Source organism: Drosophila montana, unplaced genomic scaffold (genome assembly GCF_035044405.1).
Source record: "Drosophila montana isolate Dmon_TW-CO22-7 unplaced genomic scaffold, ASM3504440v1 contig_3213_1, whole genome shotgun sequence".
Taxonomy (NCBI): Eukaryota; Metazoa; Arthropoda; class Insecta; order Diptera; family Drosophilidae; genus Drosophila; species Drosophila montana.
Window position 1 is genome coordinate 995201 of NW_026998093.1, and position 22029 is coordinate 1017229.

The following is a 22029-nucleotide window of genomic DNA, read 5'->3' on the forward strand; positions in this document are numbered from 1 at the left end:
TAAAGGTAAGTGTGTTTGTTATTGGAGTAATTAAATATGGTATGAATTGGGTGTATCACGTAATTAATTTTTTTATTGGTTTATATGCTCATATATACATATATCTATTTGATCAATTGTACGGTTTTAAAAATTATGGTACATTAATTCATATATGCATAAATGTCCTTATTATATCGATAAGCTTCTTCTCTTCTTGGGCGGTCCCTCGTCGTCAAAGTCTTCTGCGTTACGCTTGCGATGAAGCCGCATTGTCGCGACCGTTCTCCGAACTTCATCTCGTCTAATCGGAGGCTTTGGCGGTGGCGTCGTGGTCGGCATTGGCGTCACCGGCTTTAGGGGAATCACATTTTCCTCAGTAATCTCTATACAACGCAGCACGTTTTCGCGTATGAGCACCATGCTACGCTCTTTGTCTGGTATTTTATCTCTGTCAGTCCTTAAGGAGCCATATACTACCTCGCTGCATAGCTCCACAGTGTAGTCGGTGCGTATGATGCACAGATCCACGCCAGTGCCGGAGGCCAGATCATTGTTAATGCCGGCGGTGACGGCATCGACCATCAGTTCGCGTGCATCGTCCTCCTCCAGGCCGAGCTGCCAGCGATCCTCTAGTATGCCCATGGCTCCAAACTGTCCGGATCCAACAGAGTTATACAAGCACTTCTCAGACGTGCCATCGAAGTGCACACTGTAAAGATGCGCGCCAGACCTGTCCACGCCGCCGAGCACAAAGCTGACCATAATTCGACCCAAGTGTTGCATCAGGGCTTCCTTGGTGAGTTGCTTGGCGCAGACAACGGGCACATGCCGTTGATTGATGCTCCTATAATGCAGCTCCAGCTGCTTTCCCAGCAATTGCGTTAAATTTTCCAGATCGCTGGCATAGCCACTGCCCCCACAGCTAGGCATGGATGAGTGGGTTAATTGATCAGCTCTGTCACAAATTTCACACTTACTATATATTGTTGTGCAGGCGACGAATCTTTGGACTCTCAGCCGAGCTGACTATATTCCTGCGCGTTGCCCTGGTGTCAGTGCCAATCATGACGCCCTTGTTGAAGTGCAGACCCACAACTGTGGTGCCACTGTTAAACGGCAGCGGCGGATGGAAGCCGGTCTGCATCAGCTCTGCGTTGCTGTAGACGATCTTTCTGGGTATAAAATTGAACAAGTTGTTGTGTAAATGTCTCTTACCGCAAGTAGTTCTCATAGTTAAAGCCCCCATAGCAGTGCCTTATGTTAAAAGAATTCGTGTTGGAGATCATCGCGTCTATCGTGTTTCTACAAAGTATATTGAAGTAAAATCAGTTGTGTGCGCTATGTAAATGGCGAATATATATGTATGTATATAGAAATAGACTACTTTGATGTAGGTGTCATACATACTATGTAGCTATTGTTCCATAGATGAAATTTCTGTTTTCCTGTGTAATTATTGCATTGGCACTTGGTCTTATTTGCAAAGGCGAAAATGTTAATTGGACGCCCATTCTTCAATTCACCTCTTATGCTGTCACGTACAAATCATATGTTCCCTCTGGAAATCGTTTAATTACGCTCGCAGCATTAAATCGAATTCGCCGCCTACATATGTATGTATATATATTGCATTCTATGGGAGCGAATAGCGGCGCTGCAGTTTCGCCGAATTAGTTATAATTCGCTTCTTAGCAGCAAACGTCGGCGCTGCATATTTAACCCGGTGTTTTTTTGTAGTTCTTCATTTATTTGCCAAAAATAGTCATATTCAGTGATAACGTATAGAAAGCATAAGAAACATATGTTAATTAATATCTCATACCAGAAAACAGGTCAAAAATAGTGCTGAACACAGCCAGAAAAGCTGCATCTTGATCGCCATCGGCGTAAGAGATGTCGCAAAGACACGCAACTCTTGTACAATTTAATTGTGTCTCAGTTTATACCATTTTTTTTTTGTCAGCTTAAGCAAACCGCATTTATTTTTTCAATTGCGCATTTCTTTTTCCTTTTTTTGTGTTGCGGCGATCGCTATTAGCAATGAGAGCAAATTAAGCGTGCGTAAGGAAGAAACAAAAAAGTGAGAGCGTAACTAGTGCAAAAAAAGAGATAGCTCAGCCAACAATGTGTTTTTTTTATATTTTTGTTCTTGCGCCCTATTTTTCGTTACATCAATTCGCCGCATTTGATCAAAGATAGCGTTTTTGTTGATGGATGGCATATACATACATATGTATATGTATGTGTACGTTAGCTTGCGTAAATAAAAACTCTCTTTAATTAAGAGAAGGTAAACCAAATTTTTTTTAAAAGAAAAAGCGAGATAAAACATTTTTAAGTACAGTGCAAAAATGAATTTGAAAACATGATAAATAGTTAAAACTGAAAACGATTACATATCAAAGGAAAAAAATAAGAAAAGTTAATGTAACGTTTGAATACATTTTCAACTTTAATGAAATTTTTACAGCGGGTAAGAGCTATGTTTTAATTTACATATATAATTTAATTAATAATAATAATAATTTAATTATTTGTTCCTGTAGAAATTATATACTGCTTAAAGCAAACATAAATATGATGCTTGACAATATGCCCATTGGTTACTTATTTGATGTCCTGTTAAAAGCTCACTTGACATTCTAAAGGACATGTCATTGAAGGGGTCTAGCCAAAGACACTATAATGATATTATTCATCAACAAGCTCAGGTATCTTAATAAAAAAACATTAAGCAACAGTTTGCCTCATCAAGATTTAGTTTAAATGTTTCCCCATTTACCCAAATATTATTAAAATAGTCAGTTAGGTAAATCTGAAATAGGTGTCTATTTAAGGCAGGCCCAAATGATCAGCAATGTGTAATAATAGTTAAAAGCATAAAAAACTCTACGATTTAAATTTTTCAAAGCATCCAAGCGCGCTTGCCTTTGAATGCTTTTGCCTAGAAGCAATAATACCATATGAATATCATAAGTTACAATGATATTAGCCCAAATAGACCCATTTCCCTTCACACACACACACACACTCACTCACACAAGTCCTCCTCATGTGCTCGACTTTTGAAAACACAAACGCGCCAGGCTCCATTAAACACCCCAAAACAGTTTTTTGCACCCCCCACCCCTCCACACGCTCAAACCCAGAAAATTTGGAGGTGTGGGGCAGGTTATTGGGTTGGTTTCGGGTCGCTGCAAGCCAAGTATAAAAGTGTCAAAACTTTCTGTTCAGAGTTTGTTGTATCCTTTTGTTATTTGTACTCGGAGTGTATATACAAATACACACACACACACACACACATACATTGGCTTATATACCACTCCGAGCAGCCCACACAAAAATCTAACAAAAATCAACGAGTGAACAAGAGAGAGATGGAGATGGAGAATAAGGAAAAGAGAAAGAGAGTGCGCAACAGCAACAGCAAAAACCATAAGCTTTTTCCTTTATTTGCTCGTCCTTTTGTATGTGTGTGCTCTGAGTGGGTGTGCGAAGGGGTGGGATGATGCGGGGCGCCGTTGGGTCGGGTGGTTGGGTGGGTGGCCAAAGCTGCGGCCCACTTGAGGTTCGCCTGCTCGCAGCTGCTGGGCGCCCGTTCAAAATACAAACGGAATGATAATGATGTGCGTTAAAAAATACACAGACACATCCGCATAAGGCCACGGAGTGCAGGGCGTGGATGGTGGGCGGGGAGGGGGGTATAGGGAGGACAACGAGGAGCGACGTGACGTGAGAGCGGCAAAAAACATGGCGCCTGAGCCAAAGTCAAACAAGTGTCTGCTCTGCCTTGCGGCGCTGCTCCGATTTTTATTTATAGCTAAGCGTATCACAAGCCTGAACTGCACGTACATATGTGTGTATGTGCGTGTGCGTGTGCGTGTGTATAGGATATACACGGGAAATGCCTTAACACAATTACAATAACTTTGACATGAAAAGTGGAACAATAAACCAAACCAAACCGAACTGAACCAAACCAAATGGCATCGTTGACACCACAGGCGGCGCCCAGTTGTCCAATTGTCCTCCTCTCTGTCCTTGCCCCGCTGCCGCTGCCGCTGCTGCTGCCAGTCCGACAACACACGCGCGCGCTGCTCACTTCCGGCTCTCAAAGCCAACTACTGTGTGTGTGTGTATTGTGGTGTTGTTGGTGTGTGAAATGAACCGACAGCCGTCGGCAAATGTTTCATAAACAACAACAAAACAGTTATTAAATGAAATTACAACAAGACGCGCCACACGAAGCAACATTTGATGCGCTACAGCCACTTGCAGCGGGTAGCTTAGTTAGAGTGTTAACATAAAAAAAGCTACAATGGGATAATCCGCTTGCCTCAAATATTATAATAATACAATTTTATCTAAGCACAGTAAATCCATTGCGCACATAAAACCGCACTTGAAGCTGGGTTGTGCAGCATTTAAACGAATTTTCGTAATGTCTTGTAAGCACTGAAAAGTGTAAATATACTTCCAGCACTTGACTAAGCTTTAAAAGCATTTTGAAGCTCTGAACATAATTAAATGTATTAAGCTAATTCATGTGCAAGCTTTAAGCACATCAAATAAAGTGATTTATATTATGTTTTCTACATACAAGTGATTGTATTGCTTTAGTACACACTTGTTCAAGCCTTAAGCGAAATTTTTGAAAGCACATGGAAGCTCTAAGCTGTTAATATAGATGAATGCTAAGCTGAAGCTTTTCAGCTTGTGTTTCTCATACACCAAAGACCTTTATAGGCCTTGTAAAGCTTTAGGCTTCACTAATTATTCTGAATACCTGCTCTGTCAAGCTTTAAGCTTTAGTTATAAAAGCACATTAAAGCTTATGAAAGCGCGTTGGGGCTTAAGGTCTATCAAATATTTCAGGTGCATTAATTTATTTCTAATTTAGGCTTCAAGCCAAGCTAATCGACTCCTATCGATCCTCGGTTGCTGTAGGGCATGCCACAGCCAATAGCAGTAACTTATATCCTGGCTGGCATTCACACACGCACACGCACACACACACACACACAGCCAAGCAGCTTTCATATGGCAGTTGCGCAGCCTTTTATTAATTTAGGTTAGTGACTTAAGTTTAGCATTTGCCGCAATTAACTTAATTAGAAATGCATTTCGTGGAGCCAAGAAGCAAGAACGAGCCGACAAATAAACACTCAAGTGTGAGTGTGTGCGAATGAGTGTGTGTGCGTGTGTGCGCGTGTGCGTGTGACTGTGAATGGTTGTGTTTGCCTGCTTTTGTGCGAGTGGCAGAAGGACTTGTCGCTGCCTGACGGGGCCATAAAACATTTGTGTCATTGCTTTGCACTGAAGTGAGACACACACACATACACACATGTGTGTGTGTGCCGGTGTGTGAGTGTGTGCGTATGCTTGGTTTATTGGCTATTATGACAACAAATATACCAGGCAAGAAACATATTTATTAAAAGCATTTGCGCGATTAACTAAATGCGTTTTAGCGCTGCGGCAAAGTTGCGTATACGTAATGCGCATTACTAATGCCAGCATTCGTGTGTGTGTGCGTTTGTTTGTGGGCGTGGCATCTCGCAAGTAGCACAAATTTATAGGTTGCCAGCAGGTTTGTTTGGTTTCGAGTCTTAATGTTTGTTTTCTTGAGCATTTCTTGAAACAACCAAGTTTTTTTAGCGACCCACGCATTGCTAACAACACGTTTTAATTTTAGCCTTTAGATTTAGATTTTGTTTTCGATTGGCTTCGCACATTTGTAAGCTAATTTGTTTGCCAATAATTAGCAATACATATACCCATGTGACATTTATCTAATAAGCGATATTATGTAATCGCCTTTTAACAATAACTTATTGTTGACATTGTGAACGCTTAAATTAAGAACCTAAAAATATGGCAAACAGGTTTTTTAAGAGTGCGAAAACTTTTACCCTGTTGACTTCTATGAGTATTAATTGAATTTCAAATATAAAGAGTTGAACATTTTTTGTTTAACATTTAAAGCTTGATTTATGTACGCAATTCCATTTTGTTTAAGTTGCGCTTTGGCTCACAGTTGACAGCAGCTTCCTATCTTTAGGTTGAATTTGTTGACTACTTTTCCACATTCTAAAATTCTGGTTTTGGTTTTAGCTTTGGTTTATCAAACATATTCTTAATTTTAAAGAAATTTATTAAATTTTTTTTAATTGGCAGCTGCGCCCGTTCTATTGAAATTATTGCAAGCTGTAAATATTTTCATATACGAGTTGCGCGCTAAATTTGTTCTCTTTCCAAAATTGACATACGTCAAAAATGGTTAGACAAATGCGTAGGTTGAGGCCCGAGCTATTTATGCCTTATGGCTGGGTCTTCCTCACAAATTTTATGTTATATTGAACCAAAGCCTGGGAAACTGTAGCAGAGAAAATGTTTAGTTCAGTTCAGCTTTTTGGCTTAGCTGTTTTTTGTATGAAACTTTATGAAACTTTGGTAAGTATCATAGCTTTTTTAATGCTAAGCAGAATTTTTTGAATTCATTTATTATTTGTATTTATTTATTAATTGGCATATATTCTATACTGTGCTAGCCAAATATTATCGGGCTTAAATTAAATTATTTTCAATCTATATTTTGCATCCACTCCATAAAAGTTAATTACAATTATTTTGAGCTGATAACCACACACATAAGACCCAAATTCCCAGAGATCTTTTAACCGAAACAGCAACACCTCAGCCGCAAACAGTCTTCAGTCTTAAGAGGTTTTCATTGAATTATTACATTATGGACTGGGTCAGAGTAACAAGTATTGCTGCTAAGCGCTTCCCATGGCAGTCAAGTGGAAGAAGAAGAAGCGGAGGGGGGAGGGGGAGTGCTGGTGTGGAGGGAGTTGGTGTGTATTAAACAATAGCAACTTCTGCGCCCCCGCAGTGTTGCCTTATGTGATACGTTTTGGCAGCCGTCGCCGAATTAGCATAACTTGTCATAAGTTGAAAAATCTCATTAGGCAAAGTTTTGTGGGCCAGTTTCTTCTTCTTGTTGTTGTCGTTGTTGTTGTTGTTGTTGTTTTCAGTTTTGGCAGCCGCTTCGCTTGTTTGTCTCCATGAACGTTGATCATTTTTTGAAATTCCATCGAGGGCTGCTCAATACTCGACGCGGATTCCCTTCACTTTCGGCTGCAGCGCTTAGCTACTCGGATACTCGGCTACTTGGCTAAAGGCCAATTAATTAGCATATATAAACAGACGGTAGAAGATGAATACTGTTTTGTTTTTAATTGCCGTTTCTATGTCTAGGCCTTGTTGCGCGGCATTCCAATTTAATGCTCTGTGAAGATTTAACGCTAACTCCCTGCTCGATCCCATTAAAAAAATAACATCAAATGCTACCGAATTGTGGGCTTTTGTGGGCGTCACATTGACTTAAACGATATCGATTAATTTGCATTCGCTTTTACGAAAACTTTAGCGTTTTTGCGTAATTAAAACGCCAAAGGTGCCACGCCCAAAATGCTAGCCCCAACCCCCAGCCGATGCTTTTATAAACTCGCAAACTGTAGAAAAGAAACTGCGAATAACAACAACAACAACAACAACAACAACAACAGCAGCAGCAGCAGTCGAAGGAGGCAAACGTTCCAGGATGCGAGAATGTCTGGCAAAAGTTGGCAACCCAAAAGCGAAATGAAAGAAGTCAACACTGAAGAGGACAAAGTTTTATGCCAAAAGTAATAGGCATAGGCCAGAGTCAAGAGCTCCAGACCTAAGGCGTCTGCGCCAGCGGCACGGGCCCATCTCCTGTTCTACGGCATTTGAGGCAGCCGTAAGTAGCATTTAACAGTCGACTTATGGCCACGGGCAGTGGCCAGCCGGCGGCCTGTCCTGGCGCCGCAGACTGGAGTCGTCCAACAAGCCAGCTCCACAAAAAAGTTTGCCAACGCCCAATCAAGCCCAACCAATTTCGACTAAATTTGTAAATCATTTTAATATTTCAAAAGGCCCATTAATACGTAAATACTGCTTCGTTTTCCATTTTGATATAATATAACCCAAATGATCTGTATAAATTTTTAGATTTTCCCACTTCACAAGCAATTAAGAGTCCTGACTTTGGGAGCAAATTTGCCTAAGTATAGACTATAAGAAATTGATATAGGTTTAAAGGGAGTATGTAAGTTGTCTTAGGGTGGAAGAAATCATCAGATACTACAAAAAAGTATTGTATCGGGAGAGAAATTCATAATCATATCGTATGTCCAACTGTCTGCATCGATTAAAGAGACTACAACTCTCAAGTTTGGAATAAACTTGATTGTGCACCATTTACAGAAAACAGAAAATGGAAAATGGAAAAACTTAGGTCTTCCTAGGGAGTGCGCAGTACGAGTTTTCTTAATCGATAACTTGTCCCGTTTCCCAGCAATCGATAAAAAACGATATCGAAATCTTGTTTTTTTTTACAAATCTCTTAGGTCTAAAGAGCTGGAGTCACAGAATTTGACATGTAGCTTCTAGTATAATATATACAGATCAAGATCTTTCATTTTATAGCTCTCTATCTTTTCATTCACATTTACCCTGAGCTGCCTGCAATCGAAGTGTTTTCTTAGTGCACTTCTGCTCTTAACTGGATTTACTCCACTTTTAATTTGTTGGACAATGTAAAAAGGTTGCTCGCAAAGCATTTTAATCGAAAAAGTGGGATGAAAACTTAGGTACTCATGTGAATTCCATAAAATTCTTATATATTGAAACTTTCCCAAAACTTTTGCCTCAGTTTAAGAAGACCTTTTGTTTTTGTTTTTTATTATTATTTATTTAGATACCCTTAAAGAAGAGAAATCGATTTTCTGCCTTGTTATAAAAGTGTCTGACCAAATACTATGTAAACTTCAGGTATTGCTATAGCAGATATATTATATACTATACACTCGCATATGTTTATTTATGTGGCCAGGAATCCCATTTCAAATTTTTCTTCTTAGTCTCTTAGAATGCAGCATGAAAATTTCATTTAGTTGCTTTCGGAAAAACTTTTGTCGTGGAAGCTGCCTTCGGTTTTGCCTTTAAATTTGTCTGGATTTGTTGTAATTGCTTTAGTTGTTGTTGTTGTTGTTGTTGTCGTTGAGGTCCTCTACAAGGAGTAAACCGTTGCAATCCCCGTCAGAAAGTTTGTCGGCATGTCGGGGGTTCGGGTTGGGTTCCTTGCAAGAAAACTTTTACGTTTCTTGCTGCTGCTTTTTGTCATATTAACAGCAGCCGCATTGGCGCCGAGGGTGGCTGGAGGGGCGGGCTTGGCGGAGCGAGAAGAGGAGAGGTTGGGGGAGAGGGAACGGCTGCATCGCTTTGAGTGGTATTCAAGTATTTGCTTTTGCAGCATTATTGCAAAGTTTTTTACAAACTATTTTGCCTGCTGAAGTGTTTGCCACTTCATCAACTCGATGCGGTGCCCAAATTGATCACAGCCGGACAGCAGTATTGACATTTGAAATGTTGCGTGTGCCACTCGAAGGCATTGAAGGCATTGACTTGCCGCAAATCGCTGACAGCCTGGTCCGGGGCGGCGGGTAGCGGGTAGCGGACGTGGCGGTCGAGGCTGCCACATCCCGTTGCAAGTAATTCTCTAGCTCAATTTTCGCCAGTGGCAACGCACTTAGCTGCTGCATGCAACTCTGCTTGAGTGCATTGGCGTCTGCTTGTCCTTGCAAGTTCACACACACACACTCACCCACACACACACACACAAAGGCAAGGAGCAGCAGACAACTTCCTTGGCTGGCTCTGCTGTTCATCCCAGTCAGATACTTTTTTGTTGCCCTGGCATGTGAATGTACTTCAAGCGTTTCCGTTGTGCATTACGATGACGATGACTGCGTCGCCATTGTTGGCACACACAGGCACACCACAACACACTCACACTGACACAGCACACTCACACATACTTACATATCGCATCGCAGCAGAGTCAACTTTTTGCTGCGCTTTCTTAACAGGAACTGCAAAAAAAAAATTATCAATTTAATTTTGTAACTCAACTTCCGCTTACTGCTGCTGCCTGACACGCCCACTCCCTCTTACCCTACCTGCCCCTTTTGCTCTTTCTCTTTCTCATTCTCCTTCTCTTTCTCCGTTGCTCTTATTCAGTGTTCAACTGTTTCGCTTGTATTCGCTTTTCTCGCATTTTCCGCCATGCAAAATGTTGACACTAAAGCGCTGCCTTTTGCTTGCTGCCTTTTCCGCCAGCTCCCCAACTCCCCAGCTCCCCTGCCCACGCACTTCCTCTCCCTATGCTTACATAAGCTATGTATGTGTGCTTGCTGCATGCCACACGCTGCCAACATGCTGATGCAACGTATATGCAATATGCGAAAATTACGTATACGCCGCGTTGGCAAATATGTTTGTCTTTTTCCAACTTTTTTCATGTCGGAGCGTCTATTAAAAATGCATGGACGAAAGTGACAAGTGGGTGAGGAGCGGCAGCTGAATTGAAAAGAAATGTTTGCTTCTTATATAAGCTTCCTCTTCTTCTTCCTCTTGGCCAAGTTGCCAGCTCTCTCCTTTGACTAATCTTGAATAATACGTAGACAGCTTATGCAACAGCATAATAATATAATATAAGAATTATATTTTTAAGGAAATTAATTATGAAATGCAAGCACTGAAAGCTCTACGAATTGAGCGCTCTTTCTGCTGGACATCTCCTTTAGGTGGTCCATTTTTTTATTTTCAATTTTGTAATTCCTTTCCCAAACACAAAGTGGCCGCCGTTGGGCGAACGCTCTTTTGACCGGATGCACAAATATAGCTTGCTCTTCTTTTTAGTATGTCTGTGTGCATCCAAAGACCCTGAAATCAAAACTTTGCCCTTAGAATTATACATTTTAATTGACAATTTAACCTAAATATAAAAGTATGCTTGAAAATGTGTATTTTTATATGTGTATATGTTCTTTTATGCTAAATGCGGACCAAGTTTATTTCATTATTTGATAGCTGCCTCCGCTGCACTGAAAATTGAATAAAACGCATCGTTGGGTATCGCCTTTCTATGTGATTCTCATGAATTTGAGAAGGCCCCACAGGTTTTCATTGATTTTAAGTTCTGTTCTGTTGCTTTGATTGTGGGTATGAATATATGAATGTATGTATGTGTGTATGTATGTATGTATGTATGTTTGTATGTATGAAGATATCTATACACGAATATTTGTTTCTATGTATGCATATATTATACTTAACGCAGACCCTCTCCGCTGTAAATTGAAACGAAATGTACTTTTGTAAAATCGCCCTACTTTGCGATTCTCATGAGCTCAAATAGAGCTTACAATAGTTTGTGCTTTGATTATAAGTGTTGTGTTCACAAGTTTTGATGTTTATCTAATTAACTTTATTTCATCTCCTACTGTAGGAGTGAAGCTTCTATCATCTTCTCTCTCCATTTCTCTATCTCTCTAGCTTACACTTCTCCAATTCTTATTCGTTCTTTAATTTTTTTGTTTTCTCAAATTCATAAGAATATACAGTATTCTGCTTTCCCTACGAGAGATGTCAGTATGCTGAGTCATTGAAAAAGTTGCTTAGAGGTTTTTAAAGAAAGGCGTAAATTGCGTAGATTAAAATGCATATTTTTGAATAAATAATTTGTTTTAAAGAAACTTGTGGCTAAACTTTGAGCATTTGCGCTGTGATATTATTCCATAATTATCGCCTGCTTTAACGGGCCCCTCGGCATCTTTGGCGTAGCCCAGTTTTAGCCTGTACTTAAATTCCCCAAGCATTTTATGGCATTCGACGCTGGGTGCACTTCAAAAATCGCCCGAGCAGAGACAAGTTTCCATTTTTCATTTATGGCGTTGGGTAAATTTTACTGCTGCTATTTGAGCATTTTGCTATTTCAGGAGCTGTGCACTGTTTTGTGCCTTTGGTTTCGTTTTATGTGCTCTCCAGGTGGAAGCTGTCCAACAACAACAACAACAACGACAACGACAACAACGACAACTACAGCGAGCAGCACACCAACAATGAAAAGCTGCGCCGCACGCAACGACATCAACGCAAGATTTTTAAAACCCACAGCATAAAACATCAGCTAGCAGTATGCGCTCCCTGCTGCCCCACTTCACCCAACTCCCGCTCTCTCTCGCTATCTCCCCCTCCCTCGGTTTCTCTCTCTCTCTCTCTCGCTGCAAACCCCCTTCTGCCGAACCCCCTTTTTGGCTTCTGTTTCTGCGTCTACTTTACGAGCACGGAATACGAAATGGGTTTTTGGGCGCACAGAACTCCGCTCTTGTTGCCCGCTCCGATCCGCATGTGCCCCCCACACCTCCACGCGTGCGACTCGCTGAATTTCGTTTGCCGCGTGAAATGTGCCACTTGCTGCATGCGCTTCTCGCCTGTTCAACTTGGCCTCCGTCACCGCGTCGACGTTGCAAGAGGGCGCATTTTGTGAACGCCCACGCGGCCATGCCCCTTGCCTTTTGCCCCTTGCCGTATGCCGGGGCAGCCCCTTCCACCCTTTCCGTTTGCAGTCAGCGAGTGGCACATAAAGTTTATTTCATTTTCGCGCACGTTACGTTCGCGTTGTTGCTGTCACTGTGCTCGCTGCCCAATTCCTGGCACTGCCTTCTTAAAATTTCCCCCTCTCCTCCTGTGGACCACACGTCTCCCTTTAGTTGGAAAACAAAGCGTACGAAAAGGCAGCGTCATCGTAAAAATGGACAAAAAACAAGGGAAAAAAACTGAAACTGAAATAATTTTCGCCATCAAATCCTGCAGCAGCTGCAGGCCAGGGAAATGGGGGGTAGGGGAATATGTTGCTGGAAAGGGGGCCTGCGAAGACCGTAAATAGTGTTGTGGGCGGGGCAGCTGCATAAAATGCAAGGCGAGCTTACTTTTCTATTTGGTTGTGTGCGTGCTACACGAGGCTCGCCCGTTTTTTTTTGTAGCATACTTTTATGGGCAGCCAGAGGAATGGCTGAAAGCAATGGCACAGCGTGCAGCGTGGCGGGGAGTTGGCGGGGAGCGGGCGGGGCTCGGATGGTCCGTGCGTTTATCGTGCTCGATCCCATGAAATTGCTCGCTGCCGCACTCGCAACTCTCTCGAGCATCCCACATTTAACCAACAATGAATGAAGCAACAAAATTATATGAAATCCATGCATGAAAAAAACACATCTACTTCATATACATGAACATATATATATATATATATATGTAGAAAAACAGTGTGAGTCGAGCAAAAAATAAGAGTAACAAACCCGCCCGCACGCAAACAGGCGAACAGAGCCAACAGACAGGCAACAGAAGCAGCAGCAGCCACAACAAGACATTCGAGCAAAAACGTTGCAGCGGGGCGTAGCCGACTGCACAATGCTCTGTTTATTATGTAATAACAGCTAGTTGCTAAATTGAAAGGGAAGAGTCCTCTGGATTATACATTTAGTCATTGATTCAAGTTGATATATGGGGGCGGTTGTGGGCGTGATCATCATATTACTAACTAATAAGTTTTGTTGCTATGTAAGACTGTGGGAAATATTGATTGTTGCGCTAGCACGGGCATACACGATGGCTTATTCATAATTAAGTACTTAAAAATTAACAAGCATATAAGTTTTAAGTTAAAGGTAAGAAAATGATATAGAGGAAGCACACGCACACTGCTCACAAGAACAATATACCCATTTTAAATTAGTAAATATAGTATATAAATAAAAGAACCAACATGCTTTTCTGCTCTAGACGGGAAGATGTTTTGCAATCAAGTTTGAAACGCCCTGTTAATACCCATTAACATCTTAAAACTCTGCAGAATCAAGCTAGAAGTAAAACCCGGTTCTAACTGACAACAAACAGCTTAAAGTGAACAGATTTGAGAGCTTTCTCCATCAGAATTTTTGTAAATTACGCAGAAATTTCGTAACAATCAATCAATTACACATTTTGACAATTAAACAAAATTAAAATGTTCTTCAGTATTTGTTAGTTGTCACAGATCATGTATAAATTCCTAAATCTACAACATATACGTCCGCCTGCATACTCACAGTGTGGTGTAACAACAAAAAAGAATCTCACTTGAAAAAATGGCAAATGAAAATGAGAAAAATGTAAAGAAAAGCTAAAGCCAAAAGCTGTGGAGGCGCAACAACAACAGTACCAAGTGGAAAAAGGCAACACTGGACTGGCTAACAAAAGGGAAGTAGCAAAGAAAAGTATATACATATATATATGTATGTATGTATATATGTAGACGGGGAGGGAAGGGGAGAAAGGAGACATAGCGGAGAAATGTTTTTGTATGTATTGTACCACTGGGGCATTATAGCGTTATCCTTCTGGTTATGTTTCCGCTTGCCAGTCAGAGCCGGCAACAGGAGCCAGGGCGGAGGCAAAGGAAAATACAACAACACAGGCTGACTGAGTGACTGCCAAGAGACACACACCCACACACACCCACACCCACACAGACACACATACAGCGAACAAATGCCAACACCCAAGCAAAGTTTTTTATAGCAAGTGGCACAGCGAGGCGGCTGCAGGGGGAGAAGGCGAAATGCGAGAAAAGCGTGGAAAGCGTGGCACGAGTGCAACTTATTTTTATGAGCCAGCACACAGACACATACACATAGACACACACACACACACACACAGAGAACTGCTGCTGGCAAGCTCATAAAATTTATAACACAACGTCCTTGCCGCTCCTGCGGCTTTGGCTGCCTGTGTGTTTGTGTCTGTGTGTGTGTGTGTGTGTGTACGACTTATGTTTGAGTTTATCTATTTCTCTCTCTTTCTCGCACCCTCTCTCACTTTCTCTCTCTCTCTTTGTGTTGGCGGCTTCGTTTGCTTTTTCATAGCATTTTATGCGCTCGCTTCTTGTTTTTGTTGCCTTCGGCTGCGCTTGTTAAAGAAGATTTACCAAAATGTCTTAGCAAAGAGCATGGGGCCCGGGGCACATCGAATAGAACCGAGCGCCCACAATGCCGCCCACTTAAATGCTAAGTGGCGCATTGGGCGGCGTGGGCGGCGGACTGAGGGAAACTGAGCCCTGAGCACCTGTCATTCTGTGTAACCGTGTGCATGTGAATGTGTGCGTGTGTATATGTGAGCTTGTGTGTGCGTGTATGCCTGCCTAATAATGTACACTTATGAATTTCTCACAAAAAAATAACTGAAAAAAGAATTCCTGGAAAAGACTTCAAATACTGCCTGAAAATATATCTTGGAATGTAAAATTTGTATACTACTTTTTGTAATCTAAGCAAATAAAATCGTTTTGCAATCAAAAATGTAAAATGAAAGTAAATTTCAGAGGCTCATGGTATGCAATAAAAGCAAATATGAAGCTTAAGTGGCTAGTAAATACCCTGTACTGAGTAGTAAACCAAGTGTATAAATCAGAAACTCCAACCTTTTTTTGATAATAGTAACTGAAGCTTCGACTGAACCAGTTTCTTAAAATTAAATTGACAAGCTTTAGTTCAAGCTGAAATATATATTTTTTTAAGAAATAGAACATCTAAAATATAATATTTATACAATCTGGCCTTGGATCTTAAATAAAAATGATGTAAATAAAAGCTGTTGGGGCTCAAATCTCAATTTCAATTGAAGCAGTCAAAATGACAGACAGTCTGACAGAATCGCTTGCATCTCAGCTGTAGGGTATTGGAGCAGTAGTTAGTCTTAAATAAATGAAATTTGTAAAAGTCTTTGAATGCCCGTTGCAGAAAAGATTAACAAAGGGTTTGTGAAAAATAGCCAAAAATGCTGCAGATTTAAGGTGAACAACTTTTGAATAAATTTGGAATATTTTAAGCATCCCCAAGAGATTCAGTTTAATATTTATTTAATTTTTGGTGCTCGGTCACAATAAAACTGGTGTCAAATTTATATGCTAACATAAAATATGGAAACAGGCAAATGGAATTGGGTATTTAATGCCAGAGACAACAGCAAAGTGTCAGCTAAGAACAGCACACACACGACTACTTATGCTCTGCATGTGTGTACACACATATACACACACATTTGCACACACATGTACACACATATGTAAACACACGTATGCATATATGTCTGTATATAAAGGCCAAATTTAAAAATTTGCTTACAAAATGCCAGGCGAACAGAAGTCGAAAGCAGAGCATTTTGGGCAAAAGGCAGGCGATCAACAAGGGACAGCATATCCTCACACACATACACACCCACAGACACACACACGCACGCACATACAGTACACAGTACGCAGGACATGCAAAGGACATATGTAGGTAGCCAAATATTCTACCCCGACTGCCTTCCCAGTGCCAAGAGGCTTTTGTGAGTTTTGTATGCGGATTTCGTGTGCGATTTGCGGGTCATGATGGTAATAAAAGTTGACCCGCCTCCGCCCCGCCCCTGTTTCTGCCCCCGCCCAAGCCCTTGACTGAGCCATCAAGTAGCTGAAGCAGCTGTGGAATGGCATTTGTGATATGCCAAATACTTGTGTGCGTATTTGCCACTTCTGTCAGCCCGAGCTCGGTTGCTCAAGTGTTTGAGGTAAATCTTTTTATGCTGGTGTATATGCTGATATAGCACACAGTCTTACAGGTAATTAATATGCACAGAGGCTATACATATATTGTGAATTTAATACGCATGGCAAATGAAGTAATCATCGAAATTCTCAATCAGTTTCTGCTGCTCGACTTGCCACATTCTGCTTTTGGCATTTGCCATGCAAATGTTTGCTGGGCGTTGTTGTTTTTGTTTCGCTGTGGGCGTGGCAGTCGAGCATACCAAATGCATTGTCAATGTCTGTTTTACCGTTACGCACACCCACACCCACACATACATACACACATGCATGTACAGTGGGGCAGATCAACATTTACATATGTGCATGGGGCCAATACTCACACACTTATATACATTATTTATATGTATGTGTGTGTTTGTGTGTATGTGCAGCTGATATACAAATTGTAACTGTCTGTTTAACACACGTGCGTTGTTTATTTGTGTGTGTGTGTGTGTGTGTGGGGTTTGCCCCAATCTACCAAACGAAATGCCCATTTTCAGTGCGTTTGGCTTACGTGCTCATATCTCGCTGTGCTCCTCTCTCTCTCGCTTTCTCCCATGCCCTATCTCTCTCTCTCCCTCTCTTGTGTGTATGTGTAAATGCGTGCGTGTGTATATGTGTTTGCATAAATAGACAATGAGCAAACAGCTTGCACGCTGAATGATAACGTAGGAGCAGCAGAAACCGAAACGGGAGCTTGCAACAACAACAACAACAACTGTTCCATTGTGCCATGTGGCAGGCAAAACAACAACAACAACAACAACAACAACAGTAACAAGAGCAATGAGACAACACACTTACTTATACACGGCATCTCGTATATGTATGTCACCAAGTGTTGGCTGGGGCCCTACCCTGTAAAATAGGGCCTAACCTCACCTAACTCAAACTTGGCTGCTAAAAACAACTTTTACTACCTTTCAGAAGAGTAAGAACGTGCAAAGAAGTGTAAATACCCTGGAAAGACAATAATTAGGCACGAATTGCTTAAACATATTGCTTTATTTTAAAGATTTATATGTTTATCATATTGCTTCAGCAAGGCAATTTTAATGTGATATGTTTAATATACAAAATATATAATTATCTACATAGTTTGTATTAGATTATTATATTTTAAATTAAGCAAAGCTTCGAGTTAAAAGTGCACTTCATATTAAATATTGTGCTATTATAATTTAAAATTATATTCCCAGCAGTTATTTATATATTTCGTTGCCAAAAAAAACCTAATTTATTGCCAAGGCTTTTTCAGTAAACCTATAAAAAAGGCATTTCAAAAAGTTCATAGTCGACTTCCTGTCACAGTTTCTGGTATAGCATATAGTTTTTCGATACTTATCAAGCTAAGCTATAAGCTGAAAACTTCGCTAGCGTCCATTAAAATAAAATTTCACCAAAAATATGTTGGCTGGGCCTGGAACAAAAAGTTGTTCTACCCTTTTTGCTTGGCGTATAAAAAGCAGCAGACGCTACGCCAACAGGCGCTTTCCTTTTGGCCCAACCCCTGCCCTTGCCCCTGCCCCTGCCCCTCCCCCATTCTTGCTGTCAGATTTGCATTGTCTTTTTTGCTTTAATTTTCATTTTCATAGATTTTTCTTGGCATTTTTTTGCAGTCGTTGCTCGCTTTTTGTGCCATTTTCTGTGTTGAATGCTGTGGAAACTTTTTGGCATTTTTGCAGCGCTGCTTAAACTTTTATGCGGTGCGTGTGTGTGTGTGTGTGTATATGTATATGTATGTATGTGTATTTCCGTGCAAAATTGTATAAATGTTTTTTGGCAGCCTCTAAACGGCAGCACAGGAAGCATCACCAGCAAAAAGGACGCCGTCGACGACGACCGAGCGAAGCGTTTGCCTGGCACAATTTGCGCCTCTGAGCGGGTGCTTGGGCGCGGGGAGTGGCTGTGTCGGTGGCAGCGGCGGGCGGGGGCGGGGTCTTGAGGTCGGGGCGCTTGGGATGAGTGCCGTTGGTTGGTTCGTTGGTTGGTTGACTGTGCTCAACGTCCTTCGCACAATGTGGCGTATGCGTAATAATTAATACGCTTGAATTCATTAGTTGAGCAGATTTTGCATGCCATGCCAAGGATGTGTACACAAACACACGTACATATGTTACTGAGCGTGTGTGTGTGTGTGCTTTTTGGTGAATAAGTGAGTGTGTGAGGGCGTGTTTATGTGCGTGTGTGTATAAAAGTTAATATAATTGTTTAGCTTTTCGAATTTGAAAATTGCTCAGGTAAAAATATAAATATCGTGTATGCAATATAAAGTTTAACTACTTACAAAGTTGCCCTGACTAAACTAACTAACTAACTTAGCTCAAAATTAGCGTGTTAAGCTAGCCATGAAACATTCAATTTTTAATCTACTTTTTTATCTTGTGTATAAACAAATTCCCAAAATAATTCTGCAGATACAATAATATGTTTTCTTAGAATATTTATATGTTGCCTCTATTGCGGATCTAATACTATTTATGAGTGTTGGTTAATTTCCGAAAAGTGTTGCAAGCTGACAATAATTTGCAAATAGTATGAAATATCAGTTGACTTTTATGAAATTCTTTCTTATCTTACATTAACTTACAATTCACCATATGGTGTTGCCTTTGCAAGATCAAAGAGACAAGCTCTTGAGCAAGACCTTACCTTAAGATTTTAGATGACAGTTGTTTAGAGCAGCTTTTATAATTTGTATACCTTTAATTAATGTTCAATTAATTATATATACGAAAAAAAGGTACTAGATATATTAAAAATTCTATCTGGCACTTTTTATTTAATGTTAATATGCTCTTTGATCTAATGTGCGTTCAGCATTTTAATTAGCCACAGAATAGTAGAAGTGTTTCCCACATTACGCATACGCCATGTTGAATACGCAAAATTCAAGTAAACAGCAGAAGGTAAACATTTCCTCATTAGCTTGAACACCCGACTCTGACGTCTATGTCCCCCCTGTCCCTTTTGCCACTTGGCTGCAGTGTTTTTAATGGGGTACCCCGCACAAATCTTCATTGAAGGCGTTCGCAATGAAATTATTATTTAAATGAAAACAGCAACAGAATGACAGCGGCGGGAACAAAGCCAGGGAGGCCACAGTGACAATGCCAGGGACGACAGCAACAACAGCAAAAACAACGGAGCACAAAAGCGAAAATGTTAATAATTACATAAATAACAACTAAAAAACAAAACGTCGAGCAAAATGTTTAAGGAAATGGCAGGCGGCAAGGAAAAGGGACTTGAAGCTCCCCGTCTATGCAGAGATATACAAATTTATATATATATACGAATGTATATATATATTTATATATACACCAAATGACAAACAGCAGCAGAAGGTGGAACAGTCAGTGGGCTCTTGGCGTGGCATGGTGTGTGGTGCGCCATTGTGCGCCGTGTGGCAGCAATGCGGCAACGAGGCAGCGAGGTAGCGAGGTAGCGAGGATGTCGGCGACGAGCGACGCCAGCGCCAAAAGTGACAGCGCACAATATGTAATTATGTTTCATGCATAGCTACATACAAAAGTGTATACACATACAAACACACACACAAACATACGTATATATGTATATAGCAAGAAATATGGCAAAGGATGCAAAAACGTTGGCAATTTGTGTCGCGTTTAAAGCGTGCGAGCGAGACTGTTCCCAGTTAAGGGAACAAAAGCGCAAAGAGGCGGCTGCCATTGTGAATCTGGGCGTGGGCACTGAATGAAAAGTGGGGGAACACACTCACACACACACACACACGCAAAGGTGAAGCGAGTGACTGCGTGTGGCTTTTATTGCTTTCGCGAGGTGGCTGGGTCAAAAGGTAGGGAAACTGGCGACAGGTTGCGCGTGTTGACAGCAACCAGAAAACCGAAAGACACACGAGGATAGCGTCAACAAAATTCCATTTAAAATTAAAAAATTTATTGATTAAAACTTATAAGAAATGGCATTTGTATACAAAAACATATCAAACAAAGACTCTGCAGGCAAAACTTTGACTCAAAATTCAATATAAATAAGAGAGAGACAAAAAAAACATATAATCAACACTTTTCTAAATAATTCCTATCCTTTAGTATATTAAAAACGTGTACGTAAGCAATTATTAGCTAGTTGGCAACCCCTTTAAAAACGTTGACGTCGTTGCGAAATGTCAACTTCATTACGATTGTGGTGCGCAACCTTTGACCTTAGCTAGCGCCCACTTCAATTGATTTTTACTCTAAGCGCCGCAAAGTATGCAACAAAATGAGAAACAAACGACAACACGAGAACGAAACGCCAACAAGGAATGTGAGCAACACGAGGAGCAGCAGCAGGGGGGAAGGGGGGGGGGGCGACAGCTATTTATATATCTATGTCCCACATCGCCTACATTCTCTGTGTGAGGCTGTGTATGTGTGTGTGGGCGCTCTAAATGCCAATTGCGGGGCGCCTCCGACAAAAGGAAATAATGCTTGGCTTAGGTCCTTTTCAAGCGAACCTCAAGCGCTGACGTCTGCAGCGAGAACGTGTGGGCAACTCTAGTTACGTCAGAGCGCAGTTGTGACGTCATCCGATTGAACTTGAATATACAAAATAATAAGAATAATGCGCTGAAATATAGGCAACACTTTACGCTTAAAAGGGACAAACACATTTATTAACCTTCCAGCAGCGGCAGCAGCAGCGGCAACTGCGACGCTTGTTCAACCTTCGCTAGCAGCTGCGCAGGCCCCCTTTTTAATTGGGTAGAGGCTCAGCTTCAATAAATACACACACACACACACACACACACACACATACACAGGCGCTGTCAACGAACCGAACTTGGTGGCGACCTCGCTGCCCCGCCCACTCAGCGTCAACCTTCGGCTCCCTAACGGGCTGCGAGTAGCCTCGACCCATAAATACAAAAGGCTGCCAGCCAGTCAAACCGTTTGAGTGTGTGCGTGCATGTGTGTGTGTGTGTGTGTGTGTGTGTAGATAGTAAAACGCACCGGCAGCTGAACTACCAACTAACATTTTACATGCACACAAAGGCCAATCCCCGCCACACGCACCGATCCAAACGTAGTCGGCCAAGAAGTCCTTGTTGCGTTCAAGTAGTTTGGGCTGAGAGAGAGATGGAGGGAGAGGGGCGGGCGGTTACAGCGGCGTCTGCCCCCACACACACCCACAGTCACAAACACCCACACATTCCATGCAACGCCAAGGCCAACGTCGCCTTTCAGCTTGGCATTGTTCTCAACGTGGGGCACAGGTGGCAGCCAGCTGCCATGTTGGTCCATGGTTCAGGCCGAATCGTTTACCCAACTTTGTTGCAAGTGGATGTTTCTGGTCGGTGCGACAAAGAAGCAGCTTGAAACAAGCGACAAATTGGAATTCATTTAGTGGCCACCTGCAAAGTCCAGCTAATACCATAAATATTGTGGATTGGAATTAAATTAAAAGTTGACAGCTCGATTTATTTGTCTTTTGATGCGAATATTAAATGTGAGGATATTCTTAACACATTTAGATTAGGA

At 41.4% G+C, this 22029-nt stretch overlaps 1 protein-coding gene and 1 long non-coding RNA gene across 3 annotated transcripts in view; one reads left to right on the plus strand and one right to left on the minus strand.

Moving 5' to 3' along the window:
* Positions 1–46: 46 nt before the first annotated feature.
* On the minus strand, positions 47–1356 carry LOC135432799 (uncharacterized). Its single transcript, XM_064688629.1, has 3 exons — positions 1198–1356; positions 960–1139; positions 47–904 (listed from the first exon to the last, which is right to left on the minus strand). Exons 1-3 carry the CDS (start codon positions 1266–1268, stop codon positions 172–174), a joined length of 984 nt encoding a protein of 327 aa, XP_064544699.1. The 5' UTR covers positions 1269–1356; the 3' UTR covers positions 47–171.
* Positions 1357–2514: 1158 nt separating this feature from the next.
* LOC135432721 (uncharacterized) overlaps positions 2515–22029 on the plus strand; it is a 39651-nt gene continuing 20136 nt past the window's right edge. Inside the window, exon 1 of one of the 2 annotated variants that reach the window (XR_010436952.1) lies at positions 2515–2693. This is a non-coding gene — a long non-coding RNA (uncharacterized LOC135432721). The remainder of the gene's footprint in view (positions 2694–22029) is intronic. The other variant, XR_010436951.1, reaches the window with a different exon arrangement.

What these genes read in the sequence shown, in the direction of transcription:
- LOC135432799 (XM_064688629.1), bottom strand. Translation starts at nt 1,268, where the DNA reads ATGATCTCCAACACGAATTCTTTTAACATAAGGCACTGCTATGGGGGC. An exon ending in AACTATGAGAACTACTTGCG is followed by an intron (nt 1,140 to 1,197) that starts GTAAGAGACATT and finishes GATCGTCTACAG; the next exon opens with CAACGCAGAGCTGATGCAGA. An exon ending in CGCCTGCACAACAATATATA is followed by an intron (nt 905 to 959) that starts GTAAGTGTGAAA and finishes ATCCATGCCTAG; the next exon opens with CTGTGGGGGCAGTGGCTATG.